Source organism: Muntiacus reevesi, chromosome 8 (genome assembly GCF_963930625.1).
Source record: "Muntiacus reevesi chromosome 8, mMunRee1.1, whole genome shotgun sequence".
NCBI lineage: Eukaryota > Metazoa > Chordata > Mammalia > Artiodactyla > Cervidae > Muntiacus > Muntiacus reevesi.
The window spans coordinates 65,462,140-65,490,006 of record NC_089256.1 but is presented as its reverse complement, the minus strand read 5'-3'; the positions used below and the strand labels follow the sequence as shown (position 1 = coordinate 65,490,006).

At 43.0% G+C, this 27,867-nt stretch overlaps 1 protein-coding gene and 1 pseudogene across 5 annotated transcripts in view; one reads left to right on the top strand and one right to left on the bottom strand.

The window, feature by feature from the left end:
- Nucleotides 1-27,867, bottom strand: part of KCNMB3 (potassium calcium-activated channel subfamily M regulatory beta subunit 3) — a 67,725-nt gene continuing 39,858 nt past the window's right edge. For 3 of the 5 annotated variants that reach the window (XM_065943677.1, XM_065943679.1, XM_065943678.1), the window contains 3 exons: nt 4,369-4,560; nt 2,110-2,344; nt 1-1,288 (listed from right to left, as the gene is read on the bottom strand). In XM_065943677.1, coding sequence (XP_065799749.1) covers nt 845-1,288; nt 2,110-2,344; nt 4,369-4,454 — 765 coding nt within the window. In that variant the 5' untranslated portion in view covers nt 4,455-4,560 and the 3' untranslated portion in view covers nt 1-844. Of the gene's footprint in view, nt 1,289-2,109; nt 2,345-4,368; nt 4,561-12,606; nt 12,841-27,867 lie in introns of those variants that run through there. The other 2 variants (XM_065943675.1, XM_065943676.1) reach the window with 2 other exon arrangements.
- On the top strand, nt 13,458-15,291 carry LOC136172960 (large ribosomal subunit protein uL30-like; annotated as a pseudogene).

Genomic DNA, 27,867 nt, shown 5'->3' with positions numbered 1-27,867 from the left:
TGTAAAGATACTTTGAGGAACATTGGTTTTCAAAATGAAGTCTGTTTTCAACTCATATTCAGCTTAATCTGAAAAGCACTTGTTGGGAGAGTCTTGTGATACTATTTCATAACCATGGTTGATTCTTTAATTAAAGTACGGACAATTGTTGACTATCCATGTGGGATTTTTCTATGATGCGGATTATCTGAGATGAATGTTAAGTTCTATCCGGTACAGCTTCTCCCTAACTTGATAACATTTCTAGCCACCTCTCCCACTCCCTCCAGAGTGTACACAAAGAGCAAAATGAACTTATGGGAATCATAATTAACTAGAAAGAAATGTTTCTAAAAGAAAAATCACGTGGTACGTGGCAAGGTTAAGTACCAGTAACACTAAGCTTAGTGAATTTCCCAGGCAGCAGCTTTCCTCTTTTCTCATGGATGATGAGGTAAAACAGTAGGTCCATATTTTCTGAAATTACCGGATTATTATCTTCCTGTAGTGTATGAACTGCTCTTCACTAAGAATTTTTTGACAAGTGTTTTAATATACACTGCATTGCATGGAACTAGACTGCCTGTTCAGTGTTCAGCAGGTTAGAAACTTGCATCACTTATTTCGACAGTGACAGGTTCCAGCAGGGGCTGATGCTAGACGAAGCACAATGACCGTGAGCTCCTTTTACCCTGTGGAAACAAAAGGTGCTTCCCTGGCTCATGTGGAGAGATTTGGAATAGAAAAGATGGTGAATTTGTATTTATTTATAGAATAGAATACACAATGAGACTTTTTAACATTTTTCTTTCCCACCTGAAGTAACCAAGCTGTTTCTACACGGTTAGTTTGCGAGGAGGCACAGTCAGGTCCTCAAGTGCAGACCCTGCAGGTACTGAGGGCCAGGACTTGAATTTGGCCACCGTCTTAAGGCTTCTCCGCTCCTTCCCTTGCCCCTCCCCACACGCCACAGTCTGCATTGATGCTGTGCCGCGTAAGGAACTTTGCCACCCACCTCATCTCTGAATGCAGCGCTGTGTTTGTCACACAAGAAGGACAGGTACTGTGTTAGCCTCACCATGCCGACTATCAGGACGCCACCCAGCAGGGTCAGCGAAGGCCAGAACAAACAGTGGAAGATCACCATCTGGTCGTACTTTTTTATGAGAACGACATCTTCGGATTGGCTGTCTGGACTGTAGAAGCATGAAAATGGGGTCCCATTTTTGTGATCGAAGAATTCCTTTATGTCCAGAGCACCACTGAGCAAACCCTTTCTATCCCGGTGGCACTTAGGTGTGTAGAAGCACTAGGAATACGGAGGAGGAAGAAAAATGAGGGCGCTGGCTCTGAAACCAAGCGCTTAAAAGTTTTAATTCTGAAATGGCTTCACGACTGAAGCTATTAAGAGTTTTAATCTCCGAAGGTGACAAGACCTTACATAGCTCATAGGGAAGGGGTGCCAGGAGGGCAAATAGTGAACTGGCCATTTCTGAGCACTAAACAAAGATGTGGGAATAAAGACACTGAGTTTATCACCGTATCCACTAAGCATTCAAGACACTCTGCCATCAGCCTACAAAAACATTTGAGACCTTAAAGGTTATGGCATCCAAAACAAATCACCAGATTGAAATAAGTGCTTAAGCAAACACAAAGAAGTGTAAAATGTCAACTAATTTAAGTCAACTTTTTATAGTTAGGTGAAAATGTACTCTTTAAATCATATGAACCTGTTGAGTATCCTTTAAAGGATAATCTTTAAATTTCTTTGATAAGAATAATTACTTGTTTGATTTAAGGTGGGCTGTAAGTTCATTTTAACATTTTCAATACAATGAGGAATGGGATCTCCCAACAATAAGTTAAGACTACCTACAGATAATTTTGTTCACTGTCTCAAGTCTTTAAATTCCAGACACCAACATGAACTCTCTTTTCTATATATCCCATTTTTCCTCCAGGAATGCTTTTAGCTTCATTTATCCTGATTGGGTCACTGTTGAGATGTTCACGGGAAGAAAACAGCTTTATCTAGAGATGGCCTTAGGTACTGCACCTTGCTAGGGACAGTCTGCACTGGAAAGGTTGCTGTAATTAGAGCACTTTCACACATGAAATATACACTACCTTGGAGTTTATCTGGACAGCCTCTTCATTATAATGTAGGAGCACTTTCTGACCTGAATGGGTGAGGTTCACAAACACCTGGAGACACGGGTACTTGCCCTGACCTCGGCAGTCCATCCCACAGGTAAATGCACCGTCCATCCAGTCGTCCATGATGTGCGCATGGATGATAGTGCAGTTCGATTCTTCTCTCTGAGTGCTTCCATTTGGAAAAGTGAATAAATGATTTTCTTCCCTAGAAAATTTAGTCCTATATTTCTAATGTGATAACCCAAGGCACCAGTCTATTTCAAAGCAACACAGGACCCATCACAGAAGGCATTTAGCGATTCAGGAGCACAAGAACCTTGCAACGGGATAGACAGCAGCAAGGTACCAAGTTCCATCTCAGTTATGACCCTCCTTGGTGTATTTCTCACTATGTATCAATGGTTTTCAAATTTCCGAATCACCTGAATGGGTTTGTTAGAATGAGAAATTTGTTAAAACATGGTTTCTGTGACTTCCAGGGATTTGTGTTCAGTTAATCCAAGTTGAGGCCCAGAAATCTGTGAATTTAACAGTATTTAAGTTGTTTGGGGAAACATACTTTTTAGCAATGTTAGCCTAAATATTATAACCACAAAAATTCACACTCAGAAATCTTACCATCTCTTCTGCCTCATCAACTCAAGATCCACCCACTGGCTTGTCCTGGTGAAAATGTGCCTTTGGAAGGGGTCCAGCCACAGGACTCTCAGGCAACTTAGCCATTCCATTCACCCTCCCTAAAAGGCGAGTGCAAATCATAAGAGGAATCCCACTAGAAAACTTGCCATATTTTAACTTTAGTAAATTCCTTAAGGTCAAGAACTATATCCTCTGCATCTTTATGTTCCTCAAAGCTGCCTCTCACATAGTAGAGGCTCAGTAAGTCTTGTACTGAACTAAATTTTACTTGGCTTCCCTGGTGGCTCAATGGTAAAGAATCTGCCTTCCAATGCAGGAAACATGGGTTCTATCCCTGATCCAGGAAGATTACACATGCCTCCGAGCAACTAAGCCCCTGCACAACCACTGAGCTTGTGCTCTAGAGCCCAGGAGCCGCAACTACTGAGCCCGCATGCCAGTTACCAAGCCTGGGGGCCCTAGAGCCTGTGCTCCGAACAGGAGAGGTCACAGCGATGAAAAGCCCGCGCACCACACCTCAAGAGCAGCCCCACTTGCCGCAACTAAAGAAAAGTCCGCACAGCAACAAAGACCCAGCATAGCCCCAAATAAATAACAATTATTTTTTAAAATATTACTTGGAAAACATTCCTTAAGGATTTGCACACACACCACACAGAGACTGTCATAGATACAGTGAGAAGGGGTAGACAAATGTCCTGCCCCTGAGAACTCTGTGGTGGTATTAACCTTGGGTATTTTCCTTGGCCCTTCTGAGCCTGAGATTTCTCCTTCATAAAGTGAAAAAGTAATAAAATAATGCTTTGTTCATGGACTTGCTGTAAGTTTATATAGGGATAAAATATATGTTTGACATATATATTATCAAGTGTGAAACAGATCGCCAGTCCAGGTTGGATTCATGAGACAAGTACTCAGGGCTGGTGCACTGGGATGACCCAGAGGGATGGGATGGGGAGGGAGGTGTGAGGGGGGTTCAGGATGGGGAACACATGTAAATCCACAGCTGATTCATGTCAATGTATGGCAAAAACCACTACAATATCCTAATTCAGTTCAGTTCAGTTCAGTCGCTCAGTCGTATCCGACTCTTTGTAGTTAGCCTCCAACTAATAAAAATAAATGAAAAATATATATATGTTTGACATATAGTATATATTTAAGTTAATGGTAACTTATTACATGTGTTTAATAAGGAAACTACTTGAAGAAAACTAATATTTGTTGAGCAACTACTATGTGCCAGGTAGATATTACCAAACTCAAAAACTCAGACTCAAAAAAGTTTTGTTATGTTCATGCAGAAACTCATGCTCATCTCCTTCCCTAGTATGTTAGTGTATTAAAGAATGTATTACCTGCAGGGATATTGAATATGTGGACCCCCTATTGAAAGACTTTGGAGACTGGAGGAGGGGAGCAGCAAAGGACTTTCTTTCACTTTCTCACCACCCCTTCCTCTACACCCAGATGCCTCCCAGCACTGAGAGAGGAACAGGGATTCTGGAGGAAGCAAAGCCAGCCTCCCCTCTCCTCTACCACTGTGCCTACACCTAGGATAAATGTTACGTCTCCTCTCTCTGTTCTCACCTGAGCAAGCAGGGCTTCAGGATGGTTACTCCAAGCACGAAGAACATTAGGACAGAGAAACCCATCATTGCAAACCCCAGCAGCATGGCCCGGTCCTCTCCAGCACTGGATGGCCGCTTCCTGCGCACATCTGGTGGGTCTCCATCATCATGGTCTGTGTGTCTCCTCGTCCCTGAGGTAGGAAAGGCTGACCTTTGTAGGAACAGGGAAGGAGATATTTCAATAAATTGGGACCCCAGTTCTCATAAACAGTTGGGAACAGAAGTGATTATTTTGTATAATATAGAAATGTTGAATCACTATGTTGTACACCTGGAACTAGCATAGTGGTGTAGGTCAATTATACTTCCATTTTTAAAACTAAACTATTTGTTTTTAAAAGCCTAAGTTTAAATTCTAACACTTCCGGAAGAAAGCATAATAGAAATCCTTTATGATCTTGGTGTAGGCAAATATTTCTTAGATACAACACACAAGCACAATCTGACACACCAAGCACAAAGAGAACAAATTGGTAAACGACTTCATTAAAATTTCTGCAAAAAATTTCTTCAAAAAAAACACTGTTTAAGGAATGAAAAACAAGACCAGACTGGAAGAAAATATTGGCAAATCATTTATCTGATAAAAGTCTTAAATCCAGAACACATAAAGAACTCTCAAATTCAATAATGCCACACAACACGATTGACAGTTTCAACAGCCACTTCAGAGAAGGTATATACATAGCAAATAAGCACATAAGATCTCATTAGAAACTTGTACATTAAAACTACACCAACATACCACAGCATCCCCACTATTAAACCAAAACAACAGAGTGTATCAAGTATTGGAGATGATATAAGGAACTGGAACTCTCCTGCACTGCTGATGGGAATATAAAACGGTATAACCACTTTGGAAAACAGCTGGTATGTCCTAAAAAAGTTAAATACATAGGGGACCATATGACCCAGGTGTTCCATTTCTAGGTATTTATTTACCAAGCAGAATGTAAGCACACAATCATACAAAGACTTGTACACAGATGTTCTTGGCACCCCAACTGTAAGGAGCCCCAAACTGAAAACACCCATATATATGATACACTTTTATCAATAAGTATAAACTCTTACATTTGTATAATGGAATACTATGCAGCAACAGAACTGATAAACACAGTACTCATAATGGACCTCAAAGTAATTACGCTGAACGAAAAATGCTGAACAAATCAAAGAGGCCACAGTGTATAATTCCATTCCAACAAAATTCTAGACGATGCAAATTTACCTTTAGTGACAGAAAGCAGATTAAGCGGTTACCTGGAGGTTGGAGGACATGCTATGGGCTCCCCCCGCGGCTCAGTGGTAAAGAATCCGCCTACAATGCAGGAGCCACAGGAGACGCGGGTTCGATCCCTGGGTTGGGAAGATGCCCTGGAGGAGGAAATGGCAACCCACTCCAGTATTCTTGCCTGGAGAGTCCCATGGACAGAGGAGCCTGGTGGGCTACAGTCCATAGTTCACAAAGAGTCAGATACAACTGAAACGACTTAGCATGCAAGCAGCATAGGGGACAAGCTAAAGGGTATAAGGAAACTTTCGTGGCTGTAGGTGATGGTATGTTTCTCATCTTGACTGGTGACGGTCTCATGGTTACACACATATGTCAAAACTTACCAAGTGGTACGCTTGAAATATGTGCCATTCGTCATATTTCAAACATAAAGCTTTTTTTTTCCTTGACAAATATTGGAAGAAAAAAAGTGGGACATTTACCAACCCATGGTGATGGGATGATCCCCTCTGCCGTTCACCTGAGGGGTGTGGGCAGTCTCAATGCAGCACAGTCAGATCTTACATTCAGAGCTCAGTCCATCTAAACAAGCTAAGATGACACGTTATAATTTTTTTTTTAATGTAACAAATAAGACTAAGGAATGTTGCCTGGGTAAAGTCTTTAGAGATCTGTTTAATCAATGACTAGGAAAGGATCACCTGTAAGTAGCTCTCATATGAACTTAATTATCTCTCAGGGATATTGTATATTCCCCCAGAAAATACTTTTTACATTCCTTTATGAATTCCATATGGGAAGAATGACTCCGCAGGCTCCCATTTGGAATTAACAGCATCCTGAAGGAGGACCTGACTTGGTCTTTCATGTCCAGCTGCCGGGAAGACAGCACATCCAGGGCTTTCTGGCCGGGAGCCAGCCTGCTCAGAACAGTGAGGGTCTCGCTGTGGCTTCTCCTCCTGCCCACCTCTTCTCTGTCTTCATGCAGCCGCGTAAACAAGGCCCTCCATCTCTTCCGCTCTCTGCTCTGCTCTAGCAAAAGAGGTGATAAATTCTTTCACCAGGGGGCTGTCCAGTGAACCAAGTCCAACACAAAGGTCACCAACTGGTGGCCCATGGACAGCATCCAGCCCGCAGATGTGTTTTGTTTGGCTTTTCCTGTGTGTTTTTTTAATTGTGGGATTAGTTGCTAACGCTTTAAAAATCGTGAAATTTCTCACACAAATGTGGATTTCTACTTTTGAAAAAAATCACAAAGGCCACATCACTGCCTGTGAACAGCTGGCTGAGCCAAGCAAAGACTGCTCCGGGGAACAGGGGTGTCTTCTCCAATCCGCCACGGTCCCACCACTTCCTGTGGTCACTGTCGCTGTTCCCTGCTCAGCGGGCATTTGTGTCCCAGAGGTATTTCCATTTTAAGAAGCTTAACGAAATCTTAAGCCAAACAAATGCAGCCATCATGGTAAAAACTCAGGCTCCATCAAGCTGTGTAAAAAGCTTACTAAAATTTTGAAGTGGAGCAAAAACCCTGTTGACGGAATTGCTAGTTGTTGTCTTTTGAAAGCGTATTTTATACCTTATCTTCCATCCTTCCTCCTTTCTCTCCCTAAATCCCTTTCTCCTGGCAATATCTTCAGACCAAGAGAGTGAGATTGGGGGGCATTCCCTGGTGGTCCAGTGGTTAGGACCCTGTGCTTTCACTGCTGAAGGAGCAGCTTTAATCCCTGGTTGGGGGACTACGTTCCTGTAAGCCTCGTGGCTCAGCCCAAAGAGAGAGTGTGAGTGAGGGGGATGTGGGGCAATCCAGTTTGTTTCAGGGGCCTGCTCTGGGAGGCACCACCCTCAGGAGATGACAATTCTGTTGTTACACTGCTTTGGGAATCAAAGTCCTGGTTTGGGATTTTTAGTCTCCTTTGATATTTTACTCACCCTCTATCTATTATCCCACCTTCAAAGAAGGGGGGAAATTTTAATGAAATCTGAGCCAGCATATTATAGTTTCTCAACAAATATGATCGCTTGATTAAGAGTTTTAGCCCTAAAAGAAGGTTTGGCTATTTTCCAGGTTCCCATTGGTAAAGAACCCGCCTGCCACTGCAGGAGATACAAGAGACAACGGCTGGAATCCCTCGATCGGGAAGATCCCCTGGAAAAGGAAATGGCAACCCACTCCAGTACTCTTGCCTGGAGAATCCCATGGACAGAGGGGCCTGGTAGGTCACAGTCCATGGGGTCACAAAGAGTCAGATGCAACTTAGTCATTAAACCACCAGGTTCCCAATACCCAACACCCAGAATTTCCCTCTTGTTCTGAAACTGGACTTTAATTGCTCTATATTGTAAAATCTCCAGGGGCTTATTGTCAGATATCTGTGGAATCCATGCATGAAAGGCTTATTATGAAGCATCTCTGGCCATTTCTGACCTATTGATTTGACATACCCAATTATACCTGTGATGTACAAAACTGGAATAACCTGGGAATAAGACCTACTAGTATAATAGACTATTCTTTCTAATATTTCTGTCCACTTTGTTTAAAGGCTTTATGAAAAGCTGAAAACCTCAAGGACACCTTGTGAAGAAATTATTTTATATATGGAGGGAAAGATAATAAACAATAATTGCTAAAAATGAATACACAGCTATATTTTACTATTATAACAATGACAACAATCTTCTATTTCTCTAGTAAAATAAACTAGATACCACTTTAACTGTAAACAATAAAAGTTCTGGTCAAAGCTTAGGAAAAAAAAAAGTTTGAGATATGCAAAAGACAAAAACTATGTGAAAATAAGAACCCAGAGGAGAAAATGGACTGGAGCACAAGTTGACCTTGCGGGCATCTGCAGAACTTGGTGACCCTGAGCTTCAGTCTCACAGTTTGTGGGAAGGACACAGGGACAGGAGATAATGCCCAGAGCCCATCCAGGGTATGGGAGTTAACGCTCTCAACTAGAGCTGGGCTCCAAAAGACCTCATACTCCGTGTGAGGTGGAATGACAAGGACCCATTGTCCACACACAGCTCCCTGGGAGACTGCCAGGAAAGAGCCTTTCTCAAGCCCTGACACTGCATAGAGGGGGAAAACGACAATCTCCCCCGAGACTTCACAACCTTGAGAGTTTCTGGCCAGAATTCACACTACTTGGGAAACCCAGAAGCCTCAAGCCGAGAATGTCATTCAGTCTGCTCTCAAGTAGCTGGTGCCCTCTGGCAGCAGACAGAAGCCAATGTGTAACTTCTCTGGAGGACTTCTCCTCCAGCCTAGGTCTCCAAGGAATCCTAGAAAGTTTCAAGGAGTATGTGCTTTCATTCCAAAGTCATAAAACACAAAATTAGGGCCTTGGAGTGAGAAAAATACACAAGAGTCAGATCCCCCCAAAACCTTCTGATATTGGACCATATACAAAAATATATCTACAATATGTTTGAAAAAATAAAGGAGGAGGTGGATATCAGAAAGAGCAAGAGACTCTAAAACATGACCAAGACAGTATTAAAAAGAACCAAGTAGAATTTCTAGAAATGAAAAAGGATTGATATAAAAATTCAATAGATAACAAGGACCTACTGTATAGCACAGGGAACTATATTCAATATCTTGTAATAACCTATAGTGGAAATGAATCTGAAAATATATATATACATATTATACATATATGTGTGCATGCTCAGTCATGTCCAACTCTTTGTGACCCCATGAACTGTAGCCCACCAGCCTCCTCTATCCAAAGAATTTTCCAGGGAAGAATACTGGAGTGGGTTGCCATTTCCTACTCCAGGGAATCTTCCTGACCCAGGGAGTGAACCCTTGTCTCCTATGTCTCCTGTAAAGGCAGGCAGATTCTTTACCACTCTGCCACCTAGGAAGCCCGTGTGTGTGTGTGTGTGTGTGTATACAACTGAATCACTTTGCTATATACCTGAAACATTGTAAATCAATTATACTTCAATTAAAAAAATTAGTGGTTAGATTTAACAGTAATTTAGATACATCTGAAAAGAATTAGTAAACAGTTTGATCTGCAAAATAGCTAAGTATATAATATAGAGATTTCTTTAATGGAAAATACTGAAGAAAGGTTAAGAAGCATGGAAGATAGACAGAAAGGGTCTAGCATAAAGTCTAGTCAGAATTCCAGAAAAAAAAAAGAGAAAGCCAAGTAATATTTTAAAAAGACAATAATATTAAAGAAATGATGAAGGTCCAGTCCACAGGTTCCAGAAGCTTAGTAGGATAAAATAAAATGAAACCCACACCTACATACATCACAGAGATTTTTCACAGAGACAAGAGAAATTCTTAAAAGTAGCCAGAGAAAAAGATTAACTTCAAAGGGATGACAATTAAGCTGAGAGCTTACTTCTCTATAAGAACAGAAGCCAGGAATATTGCCTTTATGGTGAGAAAAAACAGAACTCTATACCCAGCAAATATTTCACAAGAGTTAAGTAAGAAATAAAGGCATTTCAGACACACACAAAGCTGTTTGCCATCAACAGACCCCTACTAAAGAAAAAAGTGAAGCATTTCCTTCAGGCAGAGGGAAAACAATCCAATCTAAGAGCCAAGAGTTAGTCAAAAATGAAGAGCAGTTACAGGGGTAAACAGTTAAGTAGAGATACTACTTAAAATACTACTCACAAAATAACAATAAAATTTCAATATTTAAATTTTTTAATTAAAATAATGATAAAGGTGATGACAATGACTGTTCACTTACTGGGTTATTCCTTTGTCTATATTGTTTAAATAGAATGAGAGCAGCAACTTCCCTGGTGGTCCTGTGGTTAAGACTGCACTCCCAGTGCAGGGGGTACAGGCTGGATCTCTCATTGGGAAGCTAGGATCCTTCAGGCAGCGTGGCAAAGCCAACAAATTAATTAATTTTAAAAATAAATAGAATGAGATCATACTGGATATAGTGGAGTTTTTTTTTTTAGGCTTGTCTTTTTCACTTAACATAATAACCACTTCCCCATGTTGGCAGCAATTCTTCCTAACCCTTCTGCTGGCTACATAATATTCCATCCATTGGATACACCATAATTTCCTTAAACATTTCCCTGTTGTTGGATATTAAACTGTTTCCAGTTTCCCCAGGCCATAAACAGTTCTGTAATTAAGTTTGTGGTATTTACAAGTACCTTTCATCCAAGGACCTCAAAGTGCTTAAGAGTGATCTAATTTTGCTCTCCAGCCAATAAGATGAGTGAATAGCATTTTCATTCCTTTCTGCCAGCAATAATCTTCACTTCCAAGCAATGTGTGTACCTGGAGGGATTTTATTCGCAGTCATGGCAGTACCCACCCCTTCCTGTTGCTCTTCTGCTTTCAGAACTGACTTTCCCACCTGCCCGAACTACCACTTTTGCTATGGGTGCTTTCTGGCTTAGCCTGAGGCAAACTCAAAGAGCTTGAACATGTTCATCTGGGTGTGATCCCTGAGGAAGCCAGCAGCCTCTCCCTCCAACACTGTTACTTGGGCAGGATGCTGAGGTTCATCAAAGCTTAATAGTTCTGCTGACACTCACCTCACATGTGTATGTAATTTTAAGCACTGGGTATGTTAAATTAACATTTCCTTATAATTTGCATTGCAGAGATATGGGTAATTATTTTTACCCTTCTATTTTTTCAATTACAAATTTATATAACAGCTTCTTTTGAAACAGCAAAGAAGGTTGAGGAAAGTCAACATGGTCTGTGAAGTTCACCAAGAGGCAAGACGTGTGATGCAGCAGTGCATTTCAGAAGTGGAAATGGGACACTGTGTTGCTTTGGGGAGAACACAACAGCTCTCACAGCTCGTTAACTGTGTTATGACTGGGGCATTAGAACTTGTTCCCTTGCATGTTCGTCATTTGATCTTCTGCCATACAATGATTCACTTTAATTGTCTTCTCACAAAAGCATTAGTTCATTTGTAAGAGAGCAGTGTTTTTGCCTAGGTCTCTTTCTTCTGTTTATTCCTTCCTCCTCCAGCCCTGACCTCCATCCAAACCCCTCTCTCTCACTTTCCTGCATTCTCTCTCTCAAAGGTGCATCAGTGTCATTACAGAAGATGGGAGTGAGCAATGTGATGATCATTGTGATCTTTATACTGTTTCCACTTTCTCAGCTCCCAGCTCCACTCAAGCTGCTAACAAACCACCCAGGTTTCCAGATACAGTGAGCAAACATAGCTATGAAATGTACCCTGCCGGGAGTAAGCTGGCAAGCCTTAATATCTCTTTCCTCAAACCCCCTCAGGCACTGTTCCTCTCTCCAGGTGGTCGTGCCCTACTGCTCCACTCCTGGGGGCAGGCAGATGTAAAGCACTTCTGTTTTGCCTTCCCCTGGGGAGGAGAGAGGTCCTCAAGATAACTGGTCTCACTTCCCCCTTAGATAGTAGAGGTGGGTGGTTAATAACAGCAGCTGAAATGTAAAATGGTATAGTATAGAAAGTAGCACTGGCTTTTACACTAAGGCATGCAGAGACCATCACTACCTCCATCAGCAGACAAGGGGATGGGGCAGAGAAAGGTGAAGTGATTTGCCCACAGCTAGACAGCCATTTAAGCCAGCTGGATTTCAACCCAGGCTGTGACGCCAAGATCCAAGCAGTTTTCACCAATGAAACCAATGCTGGTAGTAACTTCATTCAACTGACAGACGTTTGTTGAGCAGCAACTGTGTGCTGGGCAGAGTTCTACTGCTGCCGAGCCGGGGGCTAGAGTCCTAGCCCCCAAGAACTTGCCGTCTAGAGGAGGAAGCCGGCAAGGAAGGACGCGCCCTTGATAGCAGCGCTGCTCGGGAAGCCTCCAGGCTCCCTCGGGAGGCATGACAAGTGGTCACCCTCTGAGGATAAAGGCCAGACTCAACCCCCGAACTCCTTGAGGCCGCTCTTCTTCTCACCAGTTGTTCAGCGAGATGCCCATAACTGCTGAGAGATTCTGGGGGTGACTTACCTCCCCCGGCGTCTCCGGCCGCCCTGGAGTGTAATTTGAACAGGGATGCTGAACGGCTGCATGGGACCAGGGGGCTAGGCAAAATGGACTGCTCTCACCAGACTCATCGCCTCTGAGGGCGCCAGAAGGGCGAAGTTTAAACTAATCAGCGGAAGTGGGCTCCCAGGGGGGCCCTCGGGCGCACCTGCGCCTCCAGAGCTCCACCTGGGGGTTGCCGCGCCCGCTCCCCTGGCAAGTGCGGAGGTTAGGACAGGCCTGTCCAGGCGGCTCTGCAGACTCCTGGCAAGGCGGAGCGGTCCGTCCAAAAGGCTCAGGATCGGCCGTCCGTGGCTTCTGCAGCCAGACCTTCTCCCCAGGCTCGCCCAGAGCCTGCCGCCGCCTTAACACCTGGGCTCGGCCTCGGCGGTCATGCATCGCCATAGAGACCGAAACGTTTGTGGAAAGTTCTGAGGCCCAAGGGACCCTATGTAATTGGTGAAGGGCATATCAGTTCAAGGTTTATAAAAAGAGGAAATGTTTTGCCCTGTCCACATTTCCTTTTTTCAAGTTTTTCTGTTAGAATTTACATTGAAAGTGTTAGTTGCTCAGTCGTGTCAGATTCTTTGCGACTGTACTGTCCATGGGATTCTCCAGGCAAGAGTACTGGAGTGGGTTGCCATTTCCTTCTCCAGGGGATCTTCCCTACCCAGGGATCAAACCCGTGTCTCGGGCATTGCAGGCAGATTCTTTTACCGTCTGAGCTAGTGTATGTGTGTGTGTGTAGAATATACATTAATAGATAGCTAATGGGAAATTGCTATATAACACGGGGGAGCTCAATCCAGTGCTCTGTGACAACTTAGAGGGGTAAGATGATGGGTGGTGGGAGGGAGGTTCGGGAGGGAGGGGACATGTGCAGACTCATGGCTGATCCACCTTGTTGTACAGGAGAAACCAATACAACATTGTAAAGCAATTATCCTCCAAAATTAAAAATAAAGTTTTAAAAATTTCTATTAGAGTGCAAGCTTAGAGGATGGATTTTTCTTGTTAATTGCATTTTCTGATTAAGAGAATTCATTTCTAGACCATATGTGATTTAACAAATTTTTAAGACTCCAAGGGTCATAAAATAACTCACCATTAAAACTACACCAAAGTTTAAAAAAAACAAAACCAAAAGTGTATCAAACCTCTTTCCCAGCTGGAACCATGAAGGGTGCCAGAAGAGAAGAAAAAGACGGTTCCTGCTGTGCCAAAAACCCTTAAGAAAACGTGAAAGAATTTCACAGAATTTAAGATCAGGTGCCTGAGGAAGAAGCTTGCCCAAAAAAACAGCTTCAAAAGGCAAGGAGGAAATTTATCTATGAAAAAGCCAAGCACTATCACAAGGAATACAGACAGATGTACAGAACTGAAATTCAAATGACGATGATGGCACAAAAAGTCGTCCATCTATGTACCGTGGAACCGAAATTGGCACTTGTCATCAGGATCAGAGGTATCAATGGTGTGAGCACAAAGGTTTGAAAAGTGTTGCAGCTTCTTTGCCTCTCACAGATCTTCAATGGCACCTTTGTGAAGCTCACATGCTGGGAACTGTGGAACCATACATTGTTTGGGGGTACCCAAACCGAAAGTCCGTAAATGAACTGATCTGCAAGCGTGGCTATGGCAAAATCAACAAGAAGCGAATTGCCCTGATGGATAACATGTTGATGGCTCAATCTCTTGGTGATACGGCATCTTCTGCATGGTGGATCTGAGTCATGAGATCTGCACTGTTGGAAACTGTTTCAAAGAAGGAAACAACTTCCTGTGAGTCTTCAAACAGTCTTCTCCACAAGGTGGAATGAAGAAAAAGACCACCCATTTTGTAGAAAGTGGAAATGGGGAAGACCAGATCAACAGGCTTATCACAAGGATGAACTAAGGTATCTGCCATGATTATTTCTGTAATTTGCTCAGTTAATGAACACTGTGCTCAGTCACTAAGGTGTGTCCTCTGCCTCTTTGAGACCCCATGGACTGTAGCCCACCAGGCTCCTCTGTCCATGGGATTTTCCAGGAAAGAATACTGGAGTGGGTTGCCATTTCCTCCTCCAGGGCATCTTCCTGACCCAGGAATTGAGCCCACATCTTCCAGGTTTCCTGCTTTGTAGGCAGATTTTTTACTGCTGAGCCATCAGGGAAGCCCCTAATAAACACTGAGTGCTTTCAAGTTGAAAAAAACAAAAACAAACACTGTATCAAATGATATTCTCTCTTCTTTGATAACTAAAAGACATGTGGGGGATCTTTCAATACCACCAAATCATGAACGTAAATTACTATTACATTGCAGCTCACTGAAATGATGATGACAGAATGACAAGTAGACTACTTTTGCTGAAATTTTTTTTTTTAAGTAAAAGTAATATTATCTTGAGGCTTCCCTTGTAGCTCAGTTGGTAAAGAATCTGCCTGCAATGCAGGAAACCTGGGTTCAATTCCTGGGTCAGGAAGATCTCCTAGAGAAGGAAATGACAACCCACTCCAGTATTTTTGCCTGGAGAATTCCATGGACAAAGGAGTCCGGTAGGCCACAGTCCGTGGGGTTGCAAGAGTCAGACACGACTTAGCAACTAAACCACCACCAATATTATCCTAACATTTTCCAAAACGCTGGTGTTGGCAAGAAGGTAAGCATAATCTCATCTATAAACATCATGTATATGTAGCCATATTAACTATTACCTGCAACTGTATTAATATTAGTTAATGAAAAATATATATACTTCTGATTTGTATTTTCTACTAGAGTTATGGACTACTTCCTTTGTAAATTATTTGTTTTTAATAAACTGATACAATTTGGAATAAAAACTGGTAGCAACTAGATTTCTTTTCCCATCTTCCTCCTGTTTGTAACAGCCTTATAAATATATACGAACTTTCTTTTTCAGATTATATGTGCCAATAAATTTCCCTGCAATTTGGTATGTAACTTTGAAGAAGTGCGATTTGCTGCTATTTTTAGGCATTTGAATCAACTTCAAAAATATGGTACTTTTTGAGCCTTTGAGACCTCCTATTTGAATTTGCACCTGCCTGGGGCTTCCCATTTTATGATTCTAGTTCCACTCAAGTGAAAATACTCATGTAGAATCTTTTAACAAAATCATCTTAAGAGGGTGTGAACAGAGAAAGTGAGTTATTTTAAATTACTTTCAGTTCCAATCCAAAAGTTCTGATAGACCCAGGCAGACTTATTTTGAGTCCTGGACAAGTCTGGGCCTGGTATGTCTTAGAAATAGCTGGCACAACTGGCCGTCTGAGATGACCTCAGACCTAGCCTGTGCTCAGGTTTTTTTCCTTTTTACATAGGGTCATGATGGTAAATGGAAAGGAGTAACTCAACCTGTTACCCTTTGATTATCTTTCTGGTGCCCCTTCACTTGGTAACTGATCGGCCTCTCTGTCCACAAGTACCCTCCCACCCTTACAGCAAGTGCCCATTAACACACTCCACCCAAGAAGAACCTAGAGTGGTTGGTATGAATTGCCATCCCAGTGCATCCATTCAGGAACACATAAGCTAAGCTACAAGAAGTGCAGTGCTGAGAGAGGCCAGGTACATGGGCCTTCGCTGGACATCAAAATCTCTAGTCCCCACCCTTGGTCCCTGAGACCCTCTCTGAGTCCCTGGTCACACACTTGGTCCCTGAGACCCTTCCTGAGTCCCTAGGACTCATGTTTCCCAAATAGATGGGGAAACAACGGAAACAGTGACAATTTTTCTGGGCTCCAAAATCACTGCAGATGGTGACTGCAGCCATGAAATTAAAAGACGCTTGCACCTTGGAAGAAAAGTTATAACCAACATAGACAGCATATTAAAAAGCAGAGACATTACTTTGCCAACAAAGGTCCATCTAGTCAAGGCTATGGCTTTTCCAGTAGTCACATATGGATGTGAGACTTGGGCCATGAAGAAAGCTAAGTGCCAAAGAATTGATGCTTTTGAATTGTGGCGTTGGAAAAGACTCTTGAGAGTCCCTGGACTGCAAGGAGATCCAACCGGTCCATCCTAAAGGAGATCAGTCCTGAATATTCATTGGAAGGACTGATGCTGAAGCTGAAATTCCAATACTTTGGCCACCTGATGCAAAGAACTGACTCATTGGAAAAGACCCTGGTGCTAGAAAACTTTGGAGGTGGAAGGAGAAGGGGACCACAGAGGATGAGGTGGTTGGATGGCATCACTGACTCAATGAGCATGAGTTTGAGTAAACTCAGGGAGTTGGTAATGGACCCTCTCTAGGCCTGGCGTGCTGCAGTCCATGTGGTCACAAAGAGTCAGACATGACTGAGGGACCGAACTGACTGACTGAGTCCCTGGTCCCTGCCCTTAGTCCCCGAGACTCTCCCTGAGTCCCTGGTCCCACTCTTGCTTCCTGAGACCCTCCCTGAGTCCCTAGCTCACTCTTTCAGAGTAGCTGGGGGTCACTTCCTATTCCACAAAAACCATGAGTCAACCATAAGCCCACCACTTGGGCCCCCTCCCTCTCTGGACCAGACGCTTTTCCCCCAGTTTTGTAACTTCAAGTAACCTTTTATACATTCCCTACCCTGGTTTTCCTTAGTAAAAAAATAAATAAAATTCCGTGTGAGTCGTATGAGTAAGATGAAACTTAATTAGTGCCCACAAACTGCAGTGAAATCCAAAGATGAAAGGGGATGTTATTGCAAAATGCTGGCATCATGAATTCCTGGCTCCACAGTCATTTTCTTTTTCCTTGAACAGATTCTTTACTCAAGGGGAAAAAAAGAACCATCTCTCCCTTTCACTAGGCTGGAGAAACCACTTCCTCATTCATTTTCATATTCTCTCAATTACACACTACCTACTATATAGCTAAGAATTCTTTGGTAGCTGAAATTCTCCATATTCATGAGAACTATATTTGTCTTCAAATTTAGAGATGTACAAATCCCAACAACCTAAAAAGTATACCACAGCTTATGTTCTTTATGAGTCTCTGTGTATTTGTCAGAGATTAAATAAACCCCATACTGAATAATTATCCTGGTATGAGTAGTTTTTGCTAGTGCAAGCAGCAATTTAAACTGTCAAAACTAAGGTAATAACTGATCTTATATGCTCTTTGTAGGAAAAACAAACAATAAGGGAGTATGATCTTTGCTACACACTTACAGAGTCTCAGATGGGATCTTTCTTTTCCTTCATCATAATGACTAACTCCAGACATCTTTGCTAATCGAATGGACACTGACCCTATGATCTAGGCTTGTGTCAGAGAAATCAGTGTCACCTCTCTACAGATGTTCTTCCTGCTCCGATGAGTGATAATACTAATGACTGACACTCACTGGGTAGTTACTATGAGCCAGGAACAGTTCTAAGACTTTACATGCATTAATTCATTTCTTGGGCATTTTTAAGAGCAGAGAGCTACAGTGAGTTACACAACCTCACAAGAGCCACAGAACTGGGCCAACCTGGCTTAGAAAAAGCTCATTGTATAATTGAAATGGAAACTAACAGAAACAATAGCTGAAGTTGTTAGATAGTTCAAGAGCCCTTGATTTATGATCTTGTTTGAAATCCACTGTGACCAAGTCTTCATCAGGTAGCACTGGGGACAGACATATTTTATAATAATGTAAGTCAAGGTCACTGATCACTATGTGAGTGGTACTTGATTTCAAGGGTGACCTAAGGCCCCATATTTAGAGATTGTGATCAAATCACTGAGCTGTAGGACCCAGGAACCTGCATTTTGAAAAGCTCCTCATGTGATCCTAATAAGTGTGGTTCTATAATTCATGCACTAGAAAACCCTGGGTCATGGGTTATGGATTTAATAGGTCTTGGAGGCCTGGTCTTGGGATCCTAAACATTGCTTCTGGTCCAGATCAGAAGACCTCCCTGAAACTCAGCTTACTCCTCTGTGCAATGCAGGGGTTGGAGCAGATATTTAAAGTATTTTCCAACCTTTCAGTTCAGTTCAGTCACTCAGTCGTGTCTGACTCTCTGTGACCCCATAGACTGCAGTACGCCAGTCTTCCCTGTTCATCACCAATTCCTGGAGCTCGCTCAGACTCATGTCCATCGAGTAGGTGATGCTATCCAACCATTTCTCTTAGACAGCTTATAATAGCTGAGGCACTCTGAGCAGCCCCGGACTGCGGCATTGTGCTCAGTGGCTTGGGACCATCATTTCCCTCAGTTACACCACACAAGGAGGGAGGGAGGCACTCATTCTGCAGATGAGGACACAGAGACCCAATCACAAAGCCACAGCAGGGAGGGGTGAGTCCAAGACTCCAGAAGGGATCAAATGCAAAGCCCAGCTTTTCCTGACAGTAAGTCTGCTTTATCATTCAGTGGCTTGGGATGTGGGTCTTACTCTCAAGGTCTGCCCAGGAATGTTGGTGGCCAGGTCTTCATAGAGACAGGATGTTCACAAGTTTTGATAGTGTCAACTACAACTCGGCACTTACCAAGAGCATTGCCAACCCCTGAACAACAAAGGCATTTGCCATCTGCCTCTATGGAGATTAAACCCTATAGCTGTTGACCTTCAACGACCCCTCAGGGAGTTCAGGGTGGAGTGAGGCACTCTGTGCTCCAGGGAATCTGGTGGGACAGGTCTTCAGATAGTTGGATGTTTCTAGGTCTTTAGATAGTTGGATGTTTCTAGGTCTTTAGATAGTTGGATGTTTCTAGGTCTTTAGATAGTTGGATGTTTCTAGGTCTTTAGATAGTTGGATGGTTCTAGGTCTTTAGATAGTTGGATGTTTTTAGGTCTTTAGATAGTTGGATGTTTTAGTGCTGTACTCAAGATGCCAGCAAATTTGGAAAACTCAGCAGTGGCCACAAGACTGAAAAAGGTCAGTTTTCATTCCAATGCCAAAGAAAGGCAAAGCCAAAGAAGGCTCAAACTACCATACAATTGCACTCATCTCACACGCTATTAAAGTAGTGCTCAAAATTCTCCAAGCCAGGCTTGAACAATACGTGAACTTCCAGATGTTCAAGCTGGATTTGGAAAAAAAAAAAGAGGAACCAGAGATCAATTGCCACCATCCACTGGATCATCAAAAAAGCAAGAGAGTTCCAGAAAAACATATATTTCTCCTTTATTGACTATGCCAAAGCCTTTGACTGTGTGGATCACAACAAATTGTGGAAAATTCTGAAAGAGATGGGAATACCAGACCATCTGACCTGCCTCTTGAGAAATCTGTATGCAGGTCAGGAAGCAACAGTTAGAACCAGACATGGAATAACAGACTGGTTCCAAATAGGAAAAGGAGTATGTCAAGGCTGTATATTGTCACCCTGCTTATTTAACTTATATGTAGAGTACATCATGAGAAATGTTGGGCTGGATAAAACACAAGCTGGAATCAAGATTGCCAGGAGAAATATTAATAACCTCAGATATGCAGATGACACTACCCTTATGGCAGAAAGTGAAGAACTAAAGAGCCTCTTGATGAAAGTGAAAGAGGAGGGTGAAAAAGTTGGCTTAAAGCTCAACATTCAGAAAACTAGGATCATGGCATCCAGTCCCACCACTTCATGACAAATAGATGGGAAAACAGTGGAAACAGTGACAGACTTTATTTTGGGGGGCTCCAAAATCACTGCAGATAGTGACTGCAGCCATGAAATTAAAAGACGCTTGCTCCTTGGAAGAAAAGTTATGACCAAGCTGGACAGCTTATTAAAAGCAGAGACACTTTGCCAACAAAGGTCTGTCTAGTCAGGGTTATGGTTTTTCCAGTAGTCATGTATGGATGTGAGATTTGGACTATAAAGAAAGCTGAGCGCCGAAGAATTGATGCTTTTGAACTGTGGTGTTGGAGAAGACTCTTGAGAGTCCCTGGACTGCAAGGAGATCCAACCAGTTCATCCTAAAGGAAATCAGTCCTGAATATTCATTGGAAGGACTGATGCTGAAGCTGAAACTCCAGTACTTTGGCCACCTGATGCAAAGAACTGACTCATTGGGAAAGAACTTGGTGCTGGGAAAGATGGAAGGTGGGAGGAGAAGGGGGCAACAGAGGATGAGATGGTTGGGTGGCATCACCGAGTCAATGGACACAAGTTTCAGTAAACTCCGGGAGTTGGTGATGGATAGGGAGGCCTGGCGTGCTGCAGTCCATGGGGTCACAAAGAGATGGACACGACTGAGTGACTGAACTGAACTGAAGTTTTTAGGAACAGACTTTATGATCTCAATCCTTGCATCTCCTCATATCTAGAGAAGCACTAAATCCTTCATCGTGACATCAGATTCTCATGACTAACAGAAATCTTTTGTAAAATGAGTGCTTCATGGCAGTGAAGTCCCCCTTCATCAAAACCTTATATAGTGACCTTCCCCCACTGCCACTTTGGAGCAGGCTCTTAGAGCTATCTGAGATGCTGCCTCCTGGGCTGCAGTCCTCATTTTGCCCCAAATAAAACTTAACTCACAACTCTCAAGTTGTACATCTTTTTTTAGTTGACAGTAGGTCTGGCTGTCTTACTTTTAGATAAATTCTTGCTTCTGATTTGACCAAGCCCTCATTTCTTGTCAAGTGACATGTGGTCATTAATTCTAATGCTTCCTTTAAAATGATAGAATCAGGATTTCCTGGTACAGGAATGTGCCTGCGAATGCAAGGGACATGGGTTCGATCCTTGGTCCAGGAAGGTGGAGCAACTGAGCCCGCAAATCTCAACTACTGAGGCCTGCAGGCCCTCCAGTCCATGCTCTCCAAGTGAAGTCACCACAATGAGAAGCCCACGCACCACGACTGGACAGCAGCTCCTGCTCACTGCAACTAGAGAAAGCCCACACGAAGCAACAAAAACCCCGCATGGCCAAAAATTAATTAAAATATGGCAATGCAGATGCTTCATTTTAAAACAAAATACAATGATAGAATAACTCTGTGGATAAGAACTCAAATAATCATAATTCTCAACAAACTAAAAGATGTTTGTTTTGTTTCATTTTCTGTTTCTCTTTCTGAGAAGATGACAGAATATAGAGAAATAAACTTAGGGACACTTAATTTTTTTCAATAAAATTCCACGAGAGTTCCTGGGTTAGCAGATTAACTCTCCTTGTCCAGCAAGTTTGTAGCTAGTGGGCTCCTGATCCCACTGCAGACACTTTTAATGTTAGTTCCTCCTGAGCTCAAAAATTTAGCTCCATGAGGGTGTGAATCTGTCTGCTTTATTCACTACTGGACCGCCAGCTCTTAGAACAGTGCCTAGCACAGACACTCAGTAAATAGTTCCTGAATGACTGAACAAGCTGGAGACTACCTCAGAAATTATTCTGTGTATAGCATTAAAGCAACCACCAACCAGTTGGAACAGGCTTGAAAGATTAAAACATTTGGCTATCCCTGTCTGGATCTCCATTTGTATCTACAGCCTCTCCACGGTGTGACTTAAAGTTCAAAATGATGGTTGCAAGGATCTGCAAGATTCTTAGTCACTCTATCCAACAAGCATTTAATAGTGTAGTGTATTAATTAATTAATCGGGGTAGAGTTCAGTTACAGTCACACAATACACAGCAGTGGTTCTCAAAGGAGACGGTGCCACCCCCTGGTGGACACTATGGAAACCTCTGGGGTGTTTTCTCGGTTGTCACCAGGATTGGAGTGGACAGCCAGATGCGGCAGAATCCTGCAGCTTGCAGAAAAAGTCCCACACAACGAAGACTCGCCTAGAGTGCCATGGAACTTTCCACATTCCCGCTAGACATTCATGTGGAGAAAAGCCTGTCAATAATGATCTGAGCTAAAACCAAATGCCATGTTACATATGAACACAAAATATCTTATCTTTGAGTGCCTTTTGCATTTTTTCACTCTTCACTGAATTTTCCAAAATGCATCTGCTGAGAAAATTGATGGATTTCTTTTGTTCAGAACTTTATTAAAAGTTCTTTGCCATTTTAGAAACCTGCATCACCATCACCAAAGTTGTGCATGGTATTTGAGTTACCAATATAATAAAACCCAAAACAGCCTATGTTTTCAGCGGTCACACCCATGGTGACTATCCATATAAGTGTCAGGATGTGTACTTCATTGTACCACTGATGTGGCCACGCCCAAGGATTCGAATGGAGAATTATATACTTAACAGGAACTTACTCAACTTCAATTTCTCCTGTATAATACAGTTTGGGTGTGATTTTTTTTTTTTTAACATATGTAGGTAAGCTATATTATCTATGAATCTCACTTCAGAATAGTGAAGTATTTGCTAGGAAGGGGACACTGGTTCTGAAAGGATTGAACACTACTGTTCTCCTTGTTAAGAAAGTGGACAATTATGTTTCAGGAATTTTTTTGAAGCTTGACTCACATATTCTTTTCCAGGCTCTTTGATACAGCGTGCCAGCATCTTTCTTGGGCCAAATGGGACATGTCTACTCAAGTCGATTCACAGTCTCATTTCAGTCATTTGGGGAAATAAGTAGGTGTTAACACACCCCTGCAAAGAGAAATCCACACAATTCCTGCACTGGAAACATCCAGCCTTCTCTAAGTTCACACACCACGCACATGCAGAGGTGAACTGCGCTCTTCTCCCCTACTCCTCCCCACCCCACGGTGCTGTGCTGCCCTCAGTGTGATGACCATCCTGGTCTGGTACCTGCCGCCCAGTAGCCTCAAAATAAAAGGTCTGAATAAATAAATGACCCTTGAAGGTATCTGTACCAGAGGTAACACAGCAAAAAGGAGGCAAAGCAAGGAGGTGATACAGAAGGGAGGCTGCCTGTACTTATATTCAGATATGATGACCACCCCCAGTTTATTGTAACCAGAAACATGGCTTTCATGCATCAAATGTTGTTGGTACTTGAAACATTTTATGCAATTCTTACCTTGCCTCTTTCTTTGCAGAAAAGAGAAGTAAGGGTTCTTACCTGTGTCTCCTTCAGCTTCCCTCCTCCCGCCAGCTGTCTCTGCTGCCTTGTCACCGCTACACCCACCCAGCCTCTCCTTCCCCAAAAGGAAAGGGGTCTCAATCCTTTCCAAGAAATACTTTCAGCTGGTACTTTTGCTCCCTTTCCCTTATATCTTCTGCAGGATCTTGAAGTACCTTCGTTTTTATAATTTAGCCTTTTGCTCTCCCAACCAAAATGTCTGCATCAACCCTATCTGCTCACATTGCATGAGGCACCACGTTCACCATGTTTGATGCTTCTGAACTGCTGTGTTGGAAAAGATTCTTGAAAGTCCCTTGGGCTGCAAGGAGATCAAACCAGTCAATCCTAAAGGAAATCAGTCCTGAATATTCATTGGAAGGACTGATGCTAAAGCTGAAGCTTCAATACTCTGATCACCTGATGTGAAGAACTGACTCATTGGAGAAGACCCTGATGCTGGGAAAGATCGAAGGCAGGAGGAGAAGGGGACAACAGAGGATGAGATGGTTGGATGGCATCACTGACTCAATGGACATGAGTTTGAGTAAACTGGGAGTTGGCGATGGACAGGGAAGCCTGGCATGCTGCAGTCCATGGGGTCGCAAAGAGTCGGACACAACCAAGGAACTGAACAACAACAACCATGTTCATTGCTGTGTGCATGTGCATGCATGTGCATGTGTGTGTAAAACCTTCACTTATTGTTTCTTTTGATTTTCCCATCACCCTCTAGCTAATATTATTCTTGCCTTACAGGCAGGAATCCAGGACTTAGAACCTTTCCCAAGTGTCACAGCTAGTCAGCTGGTGAGTAGACAGGTCAGAGTTCCCCCCAGAAAACCCTCCATTCTCTGTTTCTCTGTCTCATTAATCCCTCATGGTCTGACTTCTCTGCGTCATCACCAGAAAGTTGCCTTTTTTAAGGCTGATAACCTCTCAATGCCCAAATCAATCTTGGCACATCTTATTTATAGTAGAAAGTCTTAATTACTTTTTTCACACTATTTGCTTTTAATTCACCATTTAACTCTACCAGTGGTTCTCAATCCTGGCTACATCTGGACCATCTACAGAGACTTCTGTAATTTCCACATTTATTTTGTAGTAGTTAATATGTAACCATGGTCCACTATGTTACAGTGGAGAGTCTTCCTCCTGTTGCTGTCACCCAGTCACCCAGGATCTGACCCCAGATGTAACCAACAGTACCAGTTTTCTATGTAGCCATGAGCTTATAAAAGCTACAGACTGTTCTCCAGGAAACTCAGATTGAATGGGTCAGTATTTGGGAAAGCAAAGGTAAGTCTTATGCACTGGCAAGTTTGAAGATTCTTTCTAAAACTTCTGAACATGTTTGAGTCACTGGGGTCACAAAGTTCATGTCTTCTGCCATTTGGAAAGTTGAACTTAACCATATCTCCCCATGGCTAGGAACCCTTCAATGGCTCCCCAGACAAAACTGCCATAGAATTGAATGCGTGATCTGTGGGGGAAAAAAAAAGAAAAAGAAAAGGTCTCGTGCTCAAATCCATTTGAAAAATGCTCTGTGACTATGTCCAACATCAGGAAATGCAAAACCACCCAGCATATTGCCCTAATTAGCTTTGTGAAAACATAATAATGATTGTCAAGCCCTCAGTCCAGTGTCTGCCTAATGGCATGGACTGAAAGAATGTTAATTCTTGTCTTTATTAACCTCTTAGCTTATATCCTATAACATGAACTCCTTTCTGGGATGTGGCTCACTTGTACAGACTTAAATCATTTGGAGGGCTTTCCTCCTGTCTCAGTGGTAAAGAATCCGCCTGTCAGTGCAGAAGACACAGATTCAATCCCTGGTCCAGGAAGATCCCATATGTCGTGGAACAACTAAGCCTGTGCACCACAACTATTGCGCCTGCGCACTAGGGCCCCCGAGCTGCAACGGCGGAGCTGACACACCACAACTGCTAAAGCCCGCATGCCTGGAGCCTGCGCTTTGCAAGGGCAGCCGCAACAAGGAGAAGCCCGTGCACCACAACTAGAGAGTGGTCCCTACTCACAGCAACTAGAGAAAGCCTGCCCAGCGACAAAGACCCAGCACAGTTGAAAATAAATAAATTAAAAAGGAAAATAAATCACTTGCAGCCATTTGCTTAATTCCCGTCTTCCTTATTGGCCTACAAGCTCCAAGCAGGGGACAATACGTATTGTTCCCTTCTGTCCCCGCAGTTGTTACCTTCTGTCCCCGCAGTTATCACAAGATGGTGCACAGCACTTGAGAAACACAGGTACCAACTGAACAGTGTTAACGCTGTCCTTTAAAATCAGTGTTCCTCAAATTAATCAGGAAACCCTTTTACCATGCAAGAACAATTATCATCACACAGAACAAGTATTCCCTCAAAGATGTTTTGAAAAACGCTGGTCTACAGGTTAAAACTCAAGTGCCTTATGGATCCAGAGATGGCTCTGGTCTGGTCTCATGCCACTCCTGGTCCACGCTTTCCAGTCTTTTGTTCTTGCTGTTCCTCCCTGTTCCGCATCCTTTATCTGACCTGTTTGTATTCAGCCTCCAAGACTTCACACTACCAAGGCCCTCACCAAATCAGACTGAAAGCATCTGCCCTCGTGTCTTGCATCATCCTTTAGACTATCAGCTCCTCAAAGACAAGGACACGTCACACTCATCCTTGTCCTCAAGTCCTAGCACAATGCCTGCAATGTACTACACAACTTACAAATGGTTGGTGAATAAAGAACTGATTTTCTTTCACAATGAAAATTTTCATCTTAGGGATGACATACATAAAATTACCAAATGAATTATGGTTTTGAATTTCAATCTGTGATAACATAGTGGCCAAGGGATGTACAGAATAAACTCATCAATGAATTGAAAGTGGAAAGATGGAGCCTGAGCTAACCCTCATGCTGTGCGTCATTGATCTATCGTGGGCAGGATGACATACGCGTCCTCTCCAGTACAGAAGCTTTTATGATTAATGCTGCTGGACTCACAAGAGCTACTGACTATAACTCAGGCTAGATGAAAATAGAGTTGGTCAAGAACTGAGAATGTCACAACCAGGACACAACTCTGAATTTCTATCCTAGGCTAATGAATAGGAGCATGTGATTGGAGGATGGTCCGAATAGACTTAATTTGACACAATAATGATGAAATGAGCTCTTTTGCACACAACTGGCCAAAGTATCAAAGGCTTCTTCAGTGATGTGGTTTTGGGATAAAGGGCCCTGTATTAGTTGATTTTATTATTGCATCACTAATCCTGACTTATCTCTTGCATACCAGATTTGTACATCCAATTTATTAACACACTCACCAACTTGTATAATCCCACACAGAATTTTTGCTGGCCCAGAGCTCACAGTTAAATTGGGAAGTAAGACAGGTCAGCGAACAAGTATATGATGCTGTGCAACATGTGCATTATTAAAGGCTGGGAAGAGGTGTTCCGAGAGCAAGGGAGAAGGGGTACAGCTCTGGGGGTCAGGGCAAGGTAAGGTTTTTGAGAGGCAATTCCAAGCTGAATCTAGGAGTTTACTTGACAGATCAGGTGGACGGTTCCAGCAAAGGGAGTTGGATGGCTCCAAGTAGACAGCCTCCAATTCAGCCTGCACAAAAATCCATTGCACCTTCTCCCCCTGGCATAGACCAGGCATAATGGGGGCTCAGAAATCAAGAATCATTCATAAGTAGCTCAGTGAGCACCTGCTGTGTTGAAGGACCTGTTCCATGCCTTCCAATAAACAGTGAGCTTAAGAGGGGAGGTCCCCGCCTTCCAGGAGCTTTCATTCTAATGAGGAAACAGATAAGGAACAATGACCCAAATAAAAGAATTCCACATCTGTAGTGTGATGAGGAACAAGAAATGGGGTGAGAATCTAGAAAGACAAGGGAAGAGGTCAGGCAACACTGAACAGAAATGTAACATTTAAGCTCAATCTGAATGGCAAGGAAATGCTGACCAGGCTGGGGGGCAGAGGGCTGCCAGAGACGGGCAGGGCAAAGGCTGAGGTGGGGAGAGTCTGATCAGCAAAGAAAACAAGAGTCAACCCAATAACTATGGCAGGGACACCAATGTGGGGAGGTGCCATCTAAGACTCTAGGAAGAGGTAAGCCTCCCAGGCAGGTAGATAGTCAGGCAGAGGAATGCCCTGGACATTCAGGCTGTGGCTGATATTTAGGAGTCAGCCGACAGATCATCACTGAGGGCTCTTTGTCCATGTGCGATATGGCCTTAGTCAACACGCCAGCAAGTCAGACAGAAAGAGACTGCAAGAGTTGAGTTGGATACCAAGGCCTAGCCACTGGGAAGGTCCT